A 20,362-nucleotide genomic window follows, 5' to 3' on the forward strand; every position below is an offset into this window, starting at 1 on the left:
AACTTTTTTTTTTTGAGAGACAACTCCCAAGTATTGGTATACAAAAACTTAACACTTGGGAGCTATTAGCAACCATGTTCTCCATCTATATGAAAAAAGTTGGGCTGTAAAGAGAATTAAACTGGCAGTGAAGACAGAGACGGGGTCTGGATAGAGTTTGAGTCCCTGGAGACAGACTCTCCCAGTCCTCTTCAGAGTTTAGATGTTCAGCTTATTGTTCAAACATGTAACAACACAGTATCAACAAATTCATCTTTTTTATTAAATTAGTTCAAGAGGAGAGTACAGACTAACAACATTCCTTTAACCCACTGCACAGTAATCTAGAGATTCTTAAAACCAATGCCAAGGCCCCACTTCAGAACAAGGAAATAATCTCTGTAGTTTGGGGCCTAGATTGGTAATTTTAAAGGGTACCCAGGCATTTCACTTTGAGGAATCAACCTATCAGGAATATTCATTATAAACAGGTGTGCAGAGAGGTTATTTTAACCTTCCCAAGATTGGAAGACTTTATATAAAACTTCTAAGCTTGTGACTATCAGCCCACTAGTGCTCCTTCATTCCACTATAATAGTACACATCAAAACTTTTTTTAAAAGACTAGCAAGATCCAATCCTCTCAGTCACAATTTAAGATTCTTAGAATTTTAATCGCTTCTCTCCCAACACACAAATTCATATACAAATGTTGTGACTCTTGAGCAACATTGTTTCAATGTTTTTTTCCCACACAGCAGCCAAAAATTGGTTTTGTACCTCTTAGCTCAATATCCTCAAGGATATAAAAGGGTTGAGGTCAAAGAAATAAAGACATGTTTGGAGAGTTGCTCGAGTGTTACACAATGTCTCGCTTGCTCCCCCAAATGGAGGGGCTCCCCTCCCCACTCAACTGAAGCTTAAGAGAGACTGGACTGTGTCCTCTGGAGTCTCTGGAGCCCAAAGATCTACACCAAACACATACCAGAAAAAAATCAGACTTGCAAACTAGCTGTTTATCTAATAGAGAGGATCTACTTGGGAACAGTCTACACTCCTATTTCTGAAAAAAAGGATGAGTGTTTCACATACAGAGTTGACCTGTGGCCACTTTAAAATGGTCTTTGTTAACTCTAGGGCTGGAGACCCTAACAGAGCAAATTTCTTAAGGATGATATACTGGAAACCAGGGACTGAGTGAAGAATCAAAGTGAACATCTGGGAAAAGGCATTACCTTATCAGTGATTCTTAAATTTTGAGTGTGCATCAGAAACACCTGAGGGCTTGTTAAACAATATCTTGTTGGGCACGACCCCTAGCGTTTTAGTATTTCTAGGGTGAAGCCTAAGAATCTGCATTTCTAACAAATTCCCAAGTGATTCTGATGCTGCTGGTTCAGGACTACACTTTGAGAGCCATTGGCCTACATTAACAGAAAGGCCAACAGAGAGCCTCATATACAAAGCAGACTCTCTACCAAGACTTTGGTGGTGAAGTTGGAGGGCATAAAAAAACACAGAAATAAAATCTCAGTGATTAAAACAAGGCCAATTCTTGCCCACATAAAGTCAAATCAGCTGGGGATGCGGAGGTTACAGTTAATGAAAAGGAGGCCTAGTCCTCAGTCATTCAAGGATCCAAACTGATAATCTTTACCATCTTCAAGATGGCTTCCAAAGTGGTCCTGGGTGTGGCCATCCAACCAGTGGATGAGAATAGAGGATCATCCAAGTATGGGGCAGGCCTGGATTTCTACACCCATATTCCACGGCTAAGAACTCAGTCACATGGCCTTCCATAGATGCAAGGGGAGTGGAGACATGTAGTCCATGGCAAGGCAGCCTTATTTCAGCAACATCTGAGGGGAGAAAGAATCTCCAGTGAACATCTAATAGTTTCTGCCACCAAACCCCCTTCCCATTGCAGGCTTCTAGCCTTAAGCAAATCTGAGTTTAACTTTAAAGGAAATGTATAGCTAATTATATAAACATTTTAATTACTAAAATGAATGTTTATAACCAAAAGGGATCAAAAAACTTAATGACTGAAAAAAGTCATAAGACCTATCCAGGATAAAGGCAAGAGGCTGAGATATTGCTTGTTTACAGGGGCAGTCAAGAGGAAAAATAAAATTGCTGTTTTATAACTCTATGGAGTTCCTCTCTTTTAACATGTTATGATACTTTAGAGATTAAGCAGATTTTTAAACAAAATTTAAATTTCATAATTTCACATTTATACAGCTTGATATTCTTTATTTATCTATCATTCTTAAAACAAATAACAGATCTACTTTTCAAGAATGAAAGCTTGCTATTACTGAGGATTATCTTCAACGTTTACTGCAACTCCAAAAACAGGAATGTTCCACACAACAGCAGTACTTTGATTAAGTTGATTAATCTTAACATAGCCATCCATGCCTATGCTTGGCATAAAGTGAAATTACTGCCTGGGAAATCTCATAACTGAGAAAATTGTTGGAGAGTGAAGCCATTTATATAACTACTAGTTATATCTCTTTTAAGATTCTCCTAGAGCAAATTAACTACTATATGATGCTATTTACTGAAAGGAAAAAAAAGACAAACATCTTTCACGGTCTTTCATTCATCTCATCAATTAGAACACACAAGGCAGCATCTTTCTCTATAATCTGATCTCTTCGATGACCTGAATTTTCTCTTTGTTGTTCACTCTGTCCAATACAATTGTTGCTATCATCAGCATCCATCGGTTCACTTTTTACTCTCATCCCCGCTTCTGAATGAGGCAAATCATCAGGCAAAGATGCCAAGCAATTTTGAATCATTTCAATGACTCGTTCCAGATGCTTTTGAAACCTCTCAGCTGTTTCAAGGCGTTGACGTTTCTGCACCTCCATCATGACTCTCAAGGTCTCTCTTGCTTGGTGGGGTCGGTATTCATTTATGAGATGATGGACATGTACAAAAAGCAGCTTAAGGTCTTCTAGCTTTTCTTCTCTTTTTATACTCCCAGGGCTCCTTATCAAGATATCTAAGAGGTCTAAGAAATTAATAAGGATAGACATATTGAGTTTTCTGAGTTCTTTCTTGTGATCAAACTGCATAGGATGAAGTCGTTCAATGCCCTGACTCTCTAAAGGGCGGATGATAAGATCATCACACTGGAACTGGTTGCCAAACATCATATAACTGTCTTTTATTGGAGGTGGAGGCCTAGGAGCTAGGCCTTCCTGAATGTTTTCATCTGTATACTCTTTGATGTATTGCATTGGAGGTGGTGGAAGGGCACTCACTTGCTGTGGTTCACCCATTGTGGAAGATCAAGAACCTACAGAAATAGACCAAAGATTTAGAGTACCTCTGCAAAACAATCCTGTCACATTGAGTGACTAGAGACAGAACATTTTCTTTTTTTTTTTTTTTTTTTGCCCTGGCTGCGTGGAATCCAGGACAAAATGATCTTAGTTTCTAAAACTAACATTTACAACAGGGAAAGGCTGCCATCGTTTCTAATTAGCATCATGTTTCTTAATTATCTAAGTATTTTCCCTTCTCTACTTAATACTTTTATAGGCACAAAAAATATGCTGTAGTATATTTTCATCTATAAAGAAAATCTTCTAGATTCCACACTTCCCCAGTTATGCTCCATTTCTCTACATCTTCCCACAGCCACCCTATCCATGTTGTCTCCCAATCTCATGTCACAATCACTTTTGTTTTATATTATAGATTTCCAAAAGTGAATACTTACTTATAACTCTAATAAACACTTTCACATTATGTCATTATAATGCAATTATGAATGTAACAATTCTATATTCCAGACAGCTGGTATCATCCGAGCCTGATAAAATGATGATCCAATTCCGTCCTTTTTTTTCTGCAATGTACTCTATCTACAATTTTTTGTGAACAACATTAACTTTTCAACATCTACTACAGAAATGTCAAACCCAAGTGTATCTTCTCTGGCCACGATAATATCTATTTCACTTTGAGCTTAAATATATCATAAAATGAGAAGATCCCAAGTGCTCATTTAGACTGACTCTATCAGATTCTCAAGATATATAACACCACCATCCAACATCAGAAATGGCAAGTGATGTACTAGAGGTAGTTTTAATACTTGGAATTTCTGACGTTCTAGAGGCAGCTGTGGAGCATCCCTGAGTTTCTCCCAAGCCACAGTGGCAGAATGCTACTGAGAATCATTGAGGCAGTGGCCATGGGCATCATGTGTTAGTGTAACTATACCAGCCCACAATTCACTGCTTTACTAACTACTCCTTTTCATCATTATCTACCTGGCTTCAATCTCCTATCTCCACAAAAAGTGCTCATCAAGGTCATTAAATAAGCACATCATCAAATCCATTGGCTATTTTTCTAAGGTGATCTTAACCTATCAGCAGCATTTTCTTTCTTTTCAATACACACTCCTCTCTCAGCTAAATTTATGTTTTTCTCCTACCTCACTAGCCACTCCCTCTCAATCTCCTGTACCTCGAAAAATGCCTGGAAGGCACTAGATCCTCTATAAAGGTCCATTTAATGTTTTTTTTTTAAAACACATGCATTAAAAAGGAAAATAGACAAAAGATGACAAGGAAAGGCAAATGCTTAAGGTGGGAAAATATTCAGGCTAAAACTTTTTAAAAACAAATTTTAAAAAGGGTACTTTCTATGTAATGGATTATCGAGATTTCAAATATTCCATCACTGAACAAATATAAGAATATTTTTGTGGCAGGCCTCGATTCCCAGCTGAGGTCACACTCTACTTCCTGTTTCTTCAGAATGGTCATCCCAATTTTAGAAGCAGGCTTTTAGCTATCCTGGTCCCTCACAGAAGCCTTTTGGAGTGAAGATCATCCATTCACCTAAGCTCTCATAGAGGCCACCATCACAACCATGTAACAACTCTTAGCAGGTAAGCCACTACTACCCAAGAGAATATGAGAAATTCTCTTACCAAATGACAGAAAAAGAAACAAACATATTTGGAATTTAATTTGGCAGTATCCAAAAATTCTTTGAACCAACAATTTTATTTCTAGAAATTTGTCCTATAAAAATATTGGTACAAGTACACGAAAAATGTGATAATGATGTTTAATGCAGAAGTGAAGAGTAGAAAAAGCTGAAATCAACCTGATTTCATCAATATGAGGGCTAGATAAAGTATGCCTACATGTTTATACAGTCATTAAGAAAAAAGGGGTAAAACTCCACGGGTTGACGATTACAAACACTGTGTACTGTCTCATTTATTCACTAATTTATGACAGTTGCAAACAGTTGTAATCAACTTTTTAAAACTTTAACATAAATTCAGACTTACAGAAACGTTGTATGAATAGTACAAAGAATGTTTCATATTTTTCACCCAGTCTCCAAATGTTAACATTTTCACTCACTTGCCCTATTGAGCTCTTTACTCCAAAATAATGCACTGGAAGTCCCCAAAACGAGGATGTTCTCTTATTCACGACATAATTACTAAGAGCAGAATAAGCTTTGATCTGGTACGTCACGATAAATTTTAGACAGCCCAGGTTTCAGCCCACTCAAGCCTTTTTAGGCCGCGGGTACTGTTTTTGTGCTTCCCTGCACTAATGGCATTCTATTGAAGTTGCCATTTTCTCAAGGCTAACTTCGTGACAAGCACCATTGTTTTGTATCTTCTTAATCTTTTTAACAATTCTGAGTTAAGTGCTATCATTAATTTCACTTTAGAGGTAAGGATCCCAAGTTTCAATGAGGGGGAAGTGTCTGCACCAGATCAAAAGGCTAGTAAACAGTACACAGCATGAATTATCCTTGGTCTTTTTAGCAGCAGAGCACAAGCTCTCTTAAATCAGTAAACTGCGTAGCCTCCAGCTGTACTAAAGGAACTTGACGTATTACTGAAATTAGTTAATTTTCTATCACTTCTCTAGACTGAACTTTTCAAAGGCGATGAAAATCTTCAGAAAAACTTTCAGGTATCATGGCCGGTTATTAGACCCAAGATCGGCCCTCTAGTGTTTGTTCCATCCTGGGAGGGGAATCTAAACCAAAAAAGAAAGGCATTCCAGGGTACCACTCCCCGACATCTAATTCACTTTGTCTACTGTGAATGGGACTGCTACAAAGCAGTTTTTAAAAACTCTTTAGAGGAATCTTGGACGATGAGACTAGGGACCTACCCCCCTTCCCCGTCCCTATTAATTCAGCGATTTCAGGATCGCCCCCTGAAAAGGGCGGGTACGGTTGGTAGTCTCAATTTACAAGGGCCGCAGAGGCCAAATAGCTCGCCGAGGCCGCAGAGCTTAGTAAACCGGCGGCGCGGAACAAGAAGCCAGGGCTCCCATCCTCCAGCCCTGCTCGGCCTTCTCAAACCGAGGAAGCCCCGAGCCCCGCTGGCACGCCCACCCCGGGCTCCACGAACGGCGGGGAGGCGGCGCGCCCAGAAGGACGCGGGACAAAACCGCGAACGAGCGCACTACACGCCAGGTCTCCCCCATTCTCAGTCCGTCCTGACGAAACTGCGGGGCCCGGAGAAACACGCACACGGAACGGAGCCCCACGCCGTCGCCACGCACTCACCTGATCCCAGGGTTTACTCTTGTAGTGGCCTTCCGCACCGCACCAGAAATCCGACTTCCGGCGTCCTCCGCCAGGAGGAAGCCACTGATGCTGTCCGTTCATTGACTGAAAGAGCTGTCCTTTAACCGAAGCGCTAGTCCCGCCTCAGACAGCCGGCACGCTATTGCGCCTGCGCATACCCCGCCCCCGCCCCAGCCCCGCTTTATGGCAATTTGAGAGCGCGGTAACCAGCCGGGTTTAAAGTGGGGGGAGTTATCTACTTTCTATCAGTAAAAATAGCACTGTTTTTTTTTGTTTATTTATTTATTTTTTTTAATGCTTGAAATTAAACAAGACATCTATACCTTACATAAAAGTTAGAAAATACAGGTAAGCGAGTATTTTTGAAATTATTGCGACTCACCCCGCTGTCAAAAATATTTTAGACAATGAGGTTGGGATTCTATAAACTATATTTTTTTAATCTGTAAATATTTGAGATCATGATTGGGGATCAATAATATATTCTCAATTACCATTTCTTCACCATCCATTCACTTCTATTGTTATTAGGAATTCAGAGATAATCTACTGTATTTCGAAGCAACAAATGAGCAAATTAAGAAAAAAAAATTTAAAGGTTTCTTTTGGAGGTTATTTTCATTAGCGGTGTCACAAACTTCTAAATTCATAGGACTCTTACAAGAGCATGTTGCACATTAAAAATAAGATTGTTAATCTGATAAAACTCCACATTATCTCTCTAAAATAAGATTCTTTGATTCCCCTTTTTTAACATTTCTTACGGAGAATTCCAAAAGTCAACTAAAGGTCGCTGCCACCAATTTAAAGCCACCAGGAGTCCGCAGACCCGGGTTCGAGAAAAAGAAAACTACTTAGGAAAACACTTCGCCAACAAAAGAAACTCCATCCACTAGACACTGAAAGTATGCCCTCCCTAAACAGAAACGGGAGGCGGCTTTTTATACAGAAAGTTCCCACCTTAGTCCCTGATTGGTCTATTTGTGTACAAATGAAGGATCCAAATTTGCACAGTCTGATTGGTCCAAATAGCATGATCTAGATTGGTCAGAATTGCATATTTTGATTGGTTGTTCTTGAGCTGCTCTGATTGGTCAGTAAAGATGCAAATGAGGCTATAGCTGTGCAGTTTCCATTAGACAGAGTAGGTCTCAGCTCATTAGTGGAAAGGCTATACCAGAAACTCCCTTATATAAGGGTTGACTCGGGCAGGTACACCTTATAGGACACTGGCAGCTCTTTCTGTGGGTTCCCCCTGGAATGCAGAGTAGATAAGAAGCTTCTGTCAGCCTCTAGACTCTGGTTATGAATTTGTGCCCACTGAACCAGAAGAAGTCCTTGGCAGATAATTTCTTTCTTAGTGTTAGTAGACATAGAATAGAACAGTGTACCCGTTGCCCAATTTCAACAATTGTCTACCTATAGACATTATTTCATTTCAACATACGTCGCTAAAAAATAACTCTTTTTTACATAATCGTAGAACTCATTTTTTAAATAAATTAATATCACCAAAATCAAGTCAGTACTTGGACACCAACTGCTGCAGGATCTAATAAAGTCCTCCCTTTGGTGACTACCTAATTTGTCTTTTAATTACGTTTTAATCTATAGATTCCTTCCCCCATCTCAATTCCCTCCCCTCATCAATTTATTTGTTGAAGAAATCCATTCACTTTTGAGCATATCCTAATCAAGCTTTTCTCGCTACCACTGAGACCAATGTGACCTATACCTGTGCCCTCCAGTGGTCATTCTCACTTCTCATTTTACTCCACTCAGCAGTATTTGGCACATTTGATCATTTGAATTGACCCAAGGCTCAGGTCTCACTTCTCAATGGGATGTCATCCAGGTGGTAACATCCGGGTGCTAGCCAGGCCCTGGCAACACCCTTCTTATTTGCACTCAGACTCCATATCTGACAGTACTACACATCTTTACTCACTAGCACTTCACTCAGTTGCAAAGTCTCAAATCTAAAAATTCATCTTTTACTTTCTCCCATACTCCATTGAAACTACCATACCACATTTTGTATTAGTCATATTTAGAAATAAGTAAATTTCTGGAAATGGATATACTGGACTCAAAGGTGTAATGTCTTAGTGGCAGGATCGAGGCTAAAATCTAGGACTCGACTCTCAGTCTTGTGTTCTTTACAAGAAACTACACCTGAATAATGGTATGAAATTCATATTATGAGAGATGCTAGTGAAAATATGGCATATAATAACATATTTATGTGGCTGTATTTCCGGAATCTGAATGGAAAGTTTATTCCTTAAAGATTCCTCGTATAACTTAACAAGGAATACATTCATTTGGCAAATCTTTATTGTGCATCTACTTTGCCAGGCACTGTTCTAGAAAATAAAAAAGGCAAAAAGTCTTGTATTCTATTGCATGTGTATTCCGTTGTACGAAGGTAAAATAATAATTCATTTATTTATTCACCAGTTGTTGGACATTGGGCTATTTTCCATCCTTTAAACATCCATATAGACATCTTTGTATGTTTTCATTTCTTCTGAGTAACTACATAAGAATAGAATTGCTGAGCCTTGTAATAGTTATATGTTTACGTATATAAGAAAGTGTCAAGAAGTTTTCTGAAAAGGCTGTACCATTTTTTATTTCTACTAGCAAACCGTGGGAGTTGCAGTTGCTGTAAATCCTCATATGTACTTGGCATATTCCTTTTTACTTTTACTCGTTGTGATTCTAATAGCTGTGTAGTTGTTTTAATTTGCATTTCCCTAGTGTTGAGTAACTTGTTTGCCATGTATATTGTTTAACAGTGCAGTCCTTTTATTTTATTTTTATTTTTTACACCTACAGCACCTGGTCTTCTTAGGTGGTCTCCCATCCAAGTACCAACCAGGCCCGACCCTGCTTAGCTTCCAAGATGAGACGGGATCGGGAGTGTTCAGGGTAGCATGGCCTTAGACAATAGCGGATCTTTAAGTTCTAATAAAATCCTACTTACCAATTGTTTTCTTTTATGGATCACACTTTTTTGTGTCCTAGCCAAGAAATCTTTGCCTAACCTAAGGTTAAAATAATTTCCCCCTGTATTTTCTTCTAGATGTTTTGTAATTTTAAGTTTTACATTTAGGTCTAAGGTACTTTTTGAGTTAATTTTTATATATCGTGTAAGATGAGTTGAAATTCCTTTTGTTTTTTCATGTGAGAGTCCAGTTGTTCTAGCACCATTTACCCTGATTTTGTATGTTGGTCTTACTACATCTGTCATTGGTAGACAGGTTCATAAATAATATCTCTGAGCTCTTAGTAATCAATAATACTGATTGTCTCTGCTTGTTGATCAGCACAGGCAGAAGAAATGGAAATTAGCAAATTAAATTTTTCATCTCCAGCTTCTGCTTCTTCTTATCATATACATATAATTGTTATCAGCTCATGTAAATTGTTGAAGCAAGGCACTTTGGGTGAGAGTCATCACTAACGCATTGTTCTCTGCTGTACAATTTCAATTCGTAATCACCATTTAAGCTGTTATTGTTGTCTCATGGTTACTAACAACCTTATCACTAATAACAGCCTCAACAACCCAGATCTGTGTGCAGCACGTGGAAGGGGAGGGTGCCGCAGTTTCTTGTGCCTGCTACACCTTTCCTTAGCAGCAGGGGGTAGCAGTAACCCTGATATTTGGGAACTATCCTCGGTTTACACTGACTTTTCTCCCAAAGATTTTTGTCCCACATATGAGGTCCCACTGAAGGACACTGAGGTCTCACTGAAGGCCGGTTATCTCTGGCAGGTTGAAGATCTTAAAATGGATTTAGAATCTTAAAAAGAGGCAGATAAGCCTTTTTGAATTACTTGTTGTAGCTGTTACTGTGGTTACACTCTACAGTGACATTATTATGTGGAATTTCACCAAAGAAAATGTAGCTATGCCATTATCACACCTGATTTTGAATCATCACAAAATCTACCCATTTTATCGGTTGTTTGGGTTGAGCATTGGCAGCACTTTTTTTTTTCTGTGATGTTTGGCTGTAATTGGGCAGTTACTGTATAAAAGCTTCTATCTTTTTTTCACGGCTCCTTTCCTGGTCCTTTGGCTAGAAAGATGAGGTTTTCCTTGGGACATTTTTTTTTTTCAGGATTGCCAGCTTCTTTAGCTCCAAGTCTGGGATGCATGAAACAAAAAAGGAAGGAAAGAAGGAAGGGAGGGACGGAAGGAGGGAAAATCGGAGAACTCGCCATGTTGTTTCTCATTTCCTGTGGTCCCTGGCTGATCTCCACCTTTCGGAGCCTTATACAACGTGCTAGGTCTTTATTTGTACAAGTGAGAGGAATAGGGAAAAATACGACTACTCCATCTTTCTGGATGCAAAAATCTATCCAGTCCATTAAAAAGATATTTTTTCAATTATTGTTGACATATAATATTATATTAGTTTCAGGTGTACCACACAGTGATTAGACATTTATAAAACTTATGAAGTGATCACCGTGATAAATCCTTACCCATCTAATACCATACGTAGTTCTAACCGGTCCATTTTTGAGTAAGCAGTGAATTATCAAGACAATCAATGGAATGTGTGTTTCCTTCTTTTCCATGTGTACATGCTCTAAACTTTCTAAAATAGACACGGTTTTGCAATAAGGAAATGTATTTTATTTTTAAATTATTTAAATTCAAAACCACATAGGGTGTATAATACCCTTCCTGGCTATCCCAACTCTTTCACAAGGTTAGTGGAGTCAGAGGAGGTGCCCACAGCACATTATACTAACACAGTGTTGCAGACTATGTTCCCCGAGAAACAGATTTTGAGATGGAGCTTTGTGAGAAGGATGTTTAGTGATGAGTGCCCTTAGCACCTGTGGATGGGAAAGGAGGGAAGCAGAGTGCACCGAGGAGGGAGTCGAGCTGCGGGGCAGGCCCCACTGGGAGCTCTTGAACTAGAATGGCCCTTGAGAGTTGGTCCACATTGGGCTAAGATGGCCAGACCTTCACACTCCACATCAGTTCTTGTTGTGTGCTCTGGGAAGAGCATTTACCTCGGGTGAACGAGTTCTCTGAAGCTGAGGCAATTTCCAAACTCACTGCCAGCTAAGTCTGCCCTTGCACCACACACTTCCAGAAGCCCAGGTCACAAGTCCTTCATTGAAGGAATATCCATCCCACTTGGGTATTTCAAATGGAAAGGTGTTTTTCAAAACATCCTCTCCAGTCTCCTTATTTTATAGATCCCGTGGCAAAAGACAGGAAGTGACACAAGGTCACATTATAACAAAACCCTTCCCAAATATTCCTCTTCACAGCAACCACAGTGCCCTTTCCAAAGTGCCAATTTAGTCGTCACTCCTTTACTTAAAACATTTCGGTGGCTTTTCATTACTCTAAAGTGAGAAGTCAAAACCCTGTACCTGGACCTCAAAGCCTCACATGACCTGTCCCCTACTGTGCTCTGCAGTGTCTCCTTCATCACTCTCACCCCGCCAGCCATGACACTGCCTTCAATATCTGGAGGCACTTTGCTTCTTCCCATCATAGTATATCTTCCTTCTGTCTGACAGACTCCACTCGCTCACAATAACCCCATGAATGACCTCATTTTACTGTTGGCAAAAGATCCCTTTCTCATCTTTTGTATGTATATGTGTTGTGCGCTGGTTTGGAACACGGGTCAGGCAGATCAGCCATCCGTGGCCTCATCACACTTGCAGCAGCAGAATTGCTACCATGATGACAAATATTGCTATCAAAAATATTGGCCTTTTTCTGATAAGGTATATTGACTTGGTGCCCAAATTGATCTCTCCCTCCAGAAGAAGAGATCTGTTGCTTTGAAACACGTAGATATTTATACATGCGTCTCTTGATGAACTGTCAAGATAGAAAAGGAAATACAGAGATAGTGCCTGGCACAGCTCACTGTGGTGGGCAAGTCCCCACCTCCACTTTACTTCGGTGGCATTTGTGTAAATTGCGGGTCTACTCAGCTAACGCCCTGCATGGTGGACAAACTAAGTTCATGTTAAAGGAGCCCTTTGCAGGTAGGGGGTGCGAGTGCATACAACAAGACTAGTAGAAGGACAAAAGATAGAGCCATGGTCTACAGAATCATGAGATTAAGACATTTGTAGCCACAATAATTCAGCCTCTGGCTTAGTGTAAATTTGGGGCTCTGAGTAAAAGGCTTTGGAAAGAGTTCCCCTTTCTTCTCTACTTCATAACCTCTCACATTCCCAGGAGGCTTCCCCAAAGCCCCTTTCACGTCTTTGAGATCATGCCTCTTTCTCTTCTCCTACCTGTATTCATTCACTGCTTAAAGAGTCAACAAGGATGCCTTGATCCCCAGCATCTATTGGTCTTTGTATATCAGAAATCACCAGGTGGGATTTTCCAGCCACCCGCCAGAGCAATTGAGAATGGCTTCCGCTGGTATTCCTAAGCCACTACTCCTTTCAGAATACCTCGTTTCTCACTCCTCCACCTCTACCACACATTTGCTCTCCAGAGAAACACCCTGTTTTATTGGAAACTCAGCTTCCATCCTAGTAAACATTGTTGTCACAGAGAACGAGCAAAGAAGTTCAAGGTGGGGCAGAATACCCCTAGGCTCACACAAATACACATGAATTATTTTTCTCACATTCAACTTTTATCATCTGTCATTAACAACTTAATGGTTTGCATAGACTCATGAAATTTATTTACATCTTTCTTTTAAATTGAAAAGATAACGTAATTTCTTTTTTACAATAGACATGTTTTAAAGTTATAAACTCATTTCTAAGGTGGTATTTATTTGAGGGGAGAGAATTACTTTCCACATTCATACATACTTTACAGAGCTCATTAGTACACAGCATTTTGGATTATTCTACAATATATCTAAACCTTTTCCAGGTTCTGGAATTCTGAGTATAATGTCACTTAAAATTTTTATTTTATATCTATCGAAAGATATCTTTCAGACTTAGGTATTTTGTCATCTATCTTGTGCAAAAGAAAACATAAGTGAAATAAACTAGTTAAGGTATTTCTAAGGCAGTAACTGCCACCTGGCTGACAGCAATTTAAAACCATGCTGATTTCAGAGATGTTGGAATAAAAAAGGTACAACAATAAATTACCGTGGACATATCCCTTTGCTTAACAGAACAATCTCCACTCTGTTGAAGCTTTTCGTAGGTACTTTTCAGACCATCCCTCCCTTTCACCCTATAGACATCTGCTATCTTTTTGTTTTTCGTTTATGCTTTTAGCAAATATTTACCCCCAAACGTATTGTTTGATCTCATTTTTGAACTGTTCTACAAATTGAACTATATCACATGCATTTTTCTAATTTGCTTATATTGGTTAACATTTTGTGAGATTCATCCATGCTAACATGGATCGTTGCTGTTCGCTTCCGCTGCTGTATTATAGCCACTGTAGGCACATACAATTTATCAGTTCTTCTGTTTGATGAACATTTGGGCTGTTTCTAGGGTTTTGTTATTACAAATTATTTTATCATAAACATCTTCCTAGTTGTCTCCTAGCAAGCGTATGTGAGAGTTCCTCCACAATGTATACCCAGGAGGAAGGAGACTTGTTAAGATTAGATGTATCGTGGCCAAGCCTTTCCTTAAAGGGCCAGATAGTAAATTTATTAGACTTTGCAGGCCATACAGTCTTTGTTGCAACTACACAAATCTGTTGTTTCAATGTGAAAGCAGCCACAGACAATATGTAAATGAATGGCTGTGGCTACGTTCCAATAAAATTTTACAAAACCAGGCAGTTGGCAAGATTTAGCCCTTAGGCTGCCAACTCCTGATCTAGATGATAAACTTTACTCTTCTGATTGCCTACAAATGCTGCCGCATCCCCCCTTTCCTCTCCTGATTATGCCCTGAAGAGATATGGGTCTTGTCTTCAGTCTATGGACTAGACTGAACGTCCATATTCAAAGACCACTGAGGAGAAGAGGAAGAAGGGCATGGGGAAGAGGAAGAAGGGCATGGGGACATAGTGGCGGTGCTGCTGCAAGTCTGTGGACTTGCAGCCATAGTCTTAGGGAAACCAAAGACAGAAGGGGGTTGAGACAAGGCGGGGCACTCGTGTTGGCTCTGCTGAACATGGGTGGGAGGTGAGGTGCTGCTTGACTGGAGGCTGGGGTCTCGGGCTTTAGCACAGTTCACATCACAGAAGCTACTGTGAAGTCACTACTGGGCTACAGGACATAGAAATTCAAACAGAAGATAGCATTTCTTTTGGAGTTGTATGGTTTCTTTTTATTAAAGAAAGCTGGAATTGACTGTCTAGGGATACCTTCGTGGGGCTGGGTCTCCATTGCAGCTTCCTGCCCTGGCTCTTATTTAAATGGATTTGGCTTCAATGATGATCGTCTCCGTTGTCTCAGATGTCACGGTGCCAGAGATCCCCAGATCCTGGCCACCTGGAGCTTTCTCTACCGTGGTCTCTATGTTGCACTTCTCAACTGTCTTAGCTATGAAGTCAACCTCCCTGTCGTGTGGTGTGACCACAGTTTTTGAACCAGGAGTGACTCTGAGGCTCTTGAAAAAACAGCCAATCCGACTGGATTTCTTACTTAAAGTACCTGAACTGGTGGCAGATCTGCTCTTCCCCACTTTGTGAGCTGTCCTCGACTCCTTCATGGTGGAGCTGTGGCTGGCACTCTTGTGAGAGCTGTGTCCTCTGCCCTTCACGTGGCCCTGCCCTTTTTCTTTTTTGTCTTCTCGTGTGTGTCTATGGCCAGATAAGGACCGGTGGGAGGATGATTTCCGGGTTGACTTGCTCCCTCCTGTCCTGTGGTGACGAGAACTTTTCCCGGTGGAAGTTCTGTCCTTCTTTTCTCTCTTTTCTTTTTTTTCCTTCCGAGCTTCGGCTCTGGGCTGGGAGACCTTCTGGCTTCCATCCCGTTCACTCATGTAGCCTTCACTCTGCAAGGTGGAGACGAGGGGCCCGGCCGTCGGGCCTTCGGCTTTTCCCGCGGCAGGAGTTTTGGTCATCGTTGCACCTGCAAACACGAAGCTGCTCTCTGGGGAGAGACTGGCAGCCCCCGCCGTTATGGTGGAAGTACCTAACGAGGACGAGCTTGCAGCACCCGCCAAGACCACGTTCATACACTCAGAGGATATGTTGGCAGCAGCGGCAATGGCCTTGCTGGATCCACTTTGTCCTGGACTCTTGGTGGTGGCTCCTGACAGGGCTGTGCTTACCTGGCCTGTGCCCGTGCTCTTGGTTCCTGCTATACCCAAAGCACCTGCTGCAGGGCTTGTTGCTGCCCCTGCTCCTGCCACACTTGCTGTAGGGCTCGCTGCTGTTCCTGCTGCGGCCGGGCCCGTGGCTGCCCCCTTTGCTGCTCCTTCGGCAGTCCTTGGAGTTTTCATGCCTAAAGGTGAACCAGTATTTCCATGAGGGGCGTGATGTATTCCCTCTCCCCCAGAATAAGCAGAAGAAGTGGCTCTGGACACATTATGAGGCTTGTGAAGCCCCTTATCCTTATCCCCTTCTCCATGGAGCTCTGAGGTCTGTGCCGAGGGGAGGAGAAACAGGTGAGAGAGAGATGACAAAGTGAGACCAGAACTGTCTGCTCCTCTCTCATCCTAGAGCCGAGCAACTTCAGGGCTTCTAATGAGAAGAACCTTTGAAATCATCACACCTAAGCTCCCGTAGATGCAAGATCCTGTCTACAGCACCCCCGTCAAACAGCCACTTGGTTTCGCATGAACAATCCCCATGCTGGGGAAAGCACTGGTACAATTCCCTATCCTCATACCCTTCTATTTTACACGTGTGTGCTTGTATCTCTGCAGGACAGATTCTTAGAAGTGAGATTGCTGGGTCGAAGGATCTACAAATTTTACATTTCGGTGGCTGCTAAATCAAATCGCGCGTGTGCTGATTTAATCGGCACATGAGAGTCACGGGGAGCTGGAACGAAGGCAGGACCTCCTAACTGTTAACTATGTTCTGCAACCGATGAGACTGTCTGGGTTGGGGTAAGTGCTCATGAAAGGGCTGGACAATCAGGGTGCTGTAGAAGGGATTACAACCCTGAGTATGAGACCAGAGCAGCTGATACCTAAGGTCTCTCTGAAATTCAGCCTTGTGGGACAATTCGGAGAAGGACTCCAAGCGTCCCTAGTGTGGTAAGTGCCATCGTGGTGGCTCATTTGGCCCTGAGCCTTTTCAAAATCGGAATGCATTTCCCGGGTGAGCTTCAGAGAGCACCAAAGGCTTTGTGGAACCAGCCTGAGCTGTTCTCCCAAAGCACCCTGCCCTGCTGTCTTGAGTCTCTGCAGATGCTTACCACTATGCTTCTGTCATCCTCTATGGTTGTCGTGTCCCTGGTTTGGATTGTCGGAGTGCTACTGCAACTCCCCATTGGTGGTCTCAGGAGATAGACAAGTTTTTCCCAATAGCAAAAGAGATCTTCTCGTGCATCTGAAGAGGGACACAGCTGCAGATAAAAAGTACGGCCAGTGGCAAGCTTCAGGCGCAGCTGCTGTTTCTCACGATCGTGGATGGAGATCTTGACAAACTTCAAGGGAAGCAGCCTGGTGAGCTCTAGGGTCTTTGAGGGCTTGCGACCTCTCCCCCTGGTGGTCCGGGCGTGTCTGGCATGCTCTTCACAGACTTTAGTTGGTCGGGCCAGCAGCATGACGTCAGGTAATGGGAGGATGGGGCTGGTGGATGCGATGCCCACAGTCACCATTCGGACACGGTTGTGCACATCGATCACCTCTCCTTTTTTGCTGATCTGGATAAAGTCACTCTCAAACATCGGTGCGTACTTGAAAATATCATACTCTCCTCCCTTGTACAGTTGTCGTTGCAGGTCCCCCATGGAGGTATTGAACACGCCCATTGAACGGTAGCTGTGGGCCGTGTAGTAAGGTAACACACATTCGCTGCTCATGGTTCTCTTCATTTAAGACAGCTCCACCAGCCACAAGTCGAGTCCCCGAGAGAGAGAGGGAGCGAAGGCAACTGCCCATCTCCCTGCAGGGCTCTGCCTAAATCTCCTCACACCACCACATTTATCCTTCACAGTCCTTTGTGACCTGTCACCATCACACACCCCTTTGTCCGGCCTCCAAGCAGCCACCCCCTTGGGGCAGGGTCATCTGCCTCCCCTCAAACAAACTATCACCTCCAAGGTTGACCCTACCAGGGCATAGGTGTGGGTAGGCTAGATATTTTTTCTAATCAAAATATTGGGATGCATAATTGAGGAAACCATCCTGTTTTACAAATATCTGGGTTGTTTCCAGTTTTATTGCTGTTGTTACAGATATCGCTGCAATGATCTCTTCCTGCAATGGTGTTTTTGCTTTTGCTTACCTACAGCCTGGGGATAAAATTCTGGAAGTGGACTGGGTGTTTGCTAAGTGGAAGGGTCCTGTCACTTGTCCTTCTCCATGTCCGCAGTGTGTAGTGCCATGGTGACAGGCACTCTGAAGTTGAAGAAATTATTGAGTGAAATGGTCCAAAGGGCTTCTTCTCCCTATCAGAATCACAGTCCCATTGGTACAGTGTTTTCCAGGGAGTAGAGGATTTTCTCACCCATTTGCACATTTGAAGGAGGCTAATTTTTAAAAGCGTAATTTTATGGTGAGGAACTGAGGCTCAGGGTCAGAATGCAGAGCCGGCTTCTATCCCCGATCTTGAGACTCAGGTCAGGGCTTTTTCTCACCTCAAGCTGCATGGCTCACCGTTAGAGTCTCATTGTGCACCAAATATGAATTGTTTGCGGTTAGCAATATGCGTGGGGACTTACTGGGAACAACAGGAATTCGTAGTGGTCTTGAATCACCATAGGATTTCCCACACTGGTATGCCTGCTGCAACACTCTTGATGTCTACCTGATAAACCACTGACATTTTGTTTCGTTGAAAAGCTCTTCAGAGAAATTAGGGCAAAGACGTCTTTCTGGAGTTTTTTTTTTCACTTTGCACAAGGTGGTGAACCCAAATTCCCCCTCCCTCAGTTAGAAAACTACTTCTGAGATAAAACATATCCCCCAAAGTCAGTGATAACTATGTGAAGGTCTTGAAATAAACTTCAACCCCCAAATGTTCTTTTTTATATCCCTGGTGCCTACTGCAGTACCTGACACATTGCAGCTTTTCAATAAATATGAACTTGCTTGTGCCCATTGAGATTCACTCTTTCATTTGTTTACTCAACAGAATGTATCGAGCAACTACTATTTTCCAGACCATCCAGAAAATAGAAATGCAAAGATAAAGGTCTGTACCTCTGAAGCACTAAAATGCTTTTTCTAAAGATGTTAAATGACTTCTCCGAAAAAAGAACAAAGTGGCTTTTATTCCATTGTAAAGACATAATCACTCAAAGTTGACACTATTAGGTTTAAAAATAAGAAATGAGGTTTTTCTATATTATACTCGACCATGTATTCTTCTCAAAAGTCCATTTCTGATGAATGATTAGTAATGAAAGAAATCAATCATATTATCGAGAACTTACTACAAATCAGGTATGGTGCTATCCACTTAGCAGTCTTTAAAAAATTTTAATGCTCACAACAGCCCTGTAAAGTGTAGGTGCAGCTACTGTCCCTGCTTTATAGAGGAGGAAATCAAGGCTTGGAGAGGTTAAGCAACTTCAAGGTCACAAGAAACCAAATGGTGAGACTGCACTAGGCTGGGTCACAAAAACAGAACACAAATATCCAAGTACTAGGCAGCATAAATTCATCCATTCATTGAATTAATATTATTAAATGCCTACTTTGTTCCAGGCCCTGTTGTAGGTGCTAGGAACACAGCAATGGACAAACAAGTACCTTGTTCTCATAGAGCGTGTACCTAGACAATAAATGAGTAAAATATATGGTATGCCCAATGCCGATAAACACTAGAGAGAAAGATAAAGTAGGCAGGTGGGATGGGAGCATATGCAGGGGATGAGGAGCTAGAGGTGGTGGTCAAGGAAGGCTCAATGAGAAGCAATCTTTGAGCAAAGACCTAAAGGAGTTCGGGGAGGAAGCCATGCAGATGTCTGGGAGAGTAGCCTCTCAGTCTGAGGGAATAGCAAGGGCCAAGATCCATGCCTGGCGTGTTAGAGGAATACCAAGGGGGCTTCAGTGACAAGAATGGAGTGAGGGAAAGTGGTTGGAAATGCGTTAAGAGGTAGAGGCGGCGACGATAGGGAGCAGATCACGCTGGACAGACCTTATAAGGCATTAGGAAGTCTTTGGCTTTCCTCTAAATGCCAGATGATCTGACCTACATATATAGAGGATCATTCTGGCCACCATGATGAAAAGAGATTGTAAAGGAACAGTGAGGACAGACATGGAGACTGAGTGGCTCCTGCAAGAGATGGTGATGGATAAGACTTGTGTGGTAGCGGTGAAAATAGTGAGAAGTAATCAGCTACTAGACATGGTCTGGTTGAGGCAACTGTTATGTATATTGATGTTGAACAATTTTCAATAAATATTAGAAAGTGAAAAAGCAAGTTGCAAAATGGCATATATGGTATGCCATATATTTTTGAATAAAAAAATTTTAAATGTATGCTTATGTGTTAGTGTATATGTGTGAAAGAATGCACGAGAAACTGGCAACAGCAGAAACCTTGGGGCAGCTTGTTGGCTAAGGGAAATGGTGGGATGGAGACTTACTTTCCGGGGCCTGCCTTTTTATAACTTTCAGATTTTGTTCCATTGCATATACCACTTACACAAAAATAAATAATACTTTAAGTTTATAGGGTTATAAAAATGTTAAGCTAGTAAATAGCTT

At 41.7% G+C, this 20,362-nt stretch overlaps 2 protein-coding genes and 1 pseudogene across 4 annotated transcripts; all 3 read right to left on the reverse strand.

Moving 5' to 3' along the window:
- Positions 1-238: 238 nt before the first annotated feature.
- Positions 239-6,713, reverse strand: MED7 (mediator complex subunit 7). 3 transcript variants are annotated; one of them, XM_015585336.2, is made up of 3 exons: positions 6,562-6,713; positions 2,654-3,295; positions 239-1,838 (listed from the first exon to the last, which is right to left on the reverse strand). In XM_015585336.2, exons 2-3 carry the CDS (start codon positions 3,276-3,278, stop codon positions 1,642-1,644), a joined length of 822 nt encoding a protein of 273 aa, XP_015440822.1. In that variant the 5' UTR covers positions 3,279-3,295; positions 6,562-6,713; the 3' UTR covers positions 239-1,641. The 3 variants fall into 3 exon arrangements, with proteins under 3 accessions (XP_015440822.1, XP_015440823.1, XP_006906519.1); XM_015585337.2 differs by having other exon boundaries at positions 2,572-3,295; XM_006906457.3 differs by having other exon boundaries at positions 239-3,295.
- A 2,701-nt stretch (positions 6,714-9,414) lies between these two features.
- On the reverse strand, positions 9,415-9,533 carry LOC112475273 (annotated as a pseudogene).
- A 5,404-nt stretch (positions 9,534-14,937) lies between these two features.
- Positions 14,938-18,800, reverse strand: FAM71B (family with sequence similarity 71 member B). Its single transcript, XM_006906458.2, has 2 exons — positions 16,896-18,800; positions 14,938-16,113 (listed from the first exon to the last, which is right to left on the reverse strand). The coding sequence occupies exons 1-2, from the start codon at positions 17,514-17,516 to the stop codon at positions 14,938-14,940; spliced, it is 1,797 nt and encodes a 598-aa protein (XP_006906520.2). The 5' UTR covers positions 17,517-18,800.
- Between the last annotated feature and the right edge of the window lie 1,562 nt (positions 18,801-20,362).

Source organism: Pteropus alecto, unplaced genomic scaffold, assembly GCF_000325575.1.
Source record: "Pteropus alecto unplaced genomic scaffold, ASM32557v1 scaffold40, whole genome shotgun sequence".
NCBI lineage: Eukaryota > Metazoa > Chordata > Mammalia > Chiroptera > Pteropodidae > Pteropus > Pteropus alecto.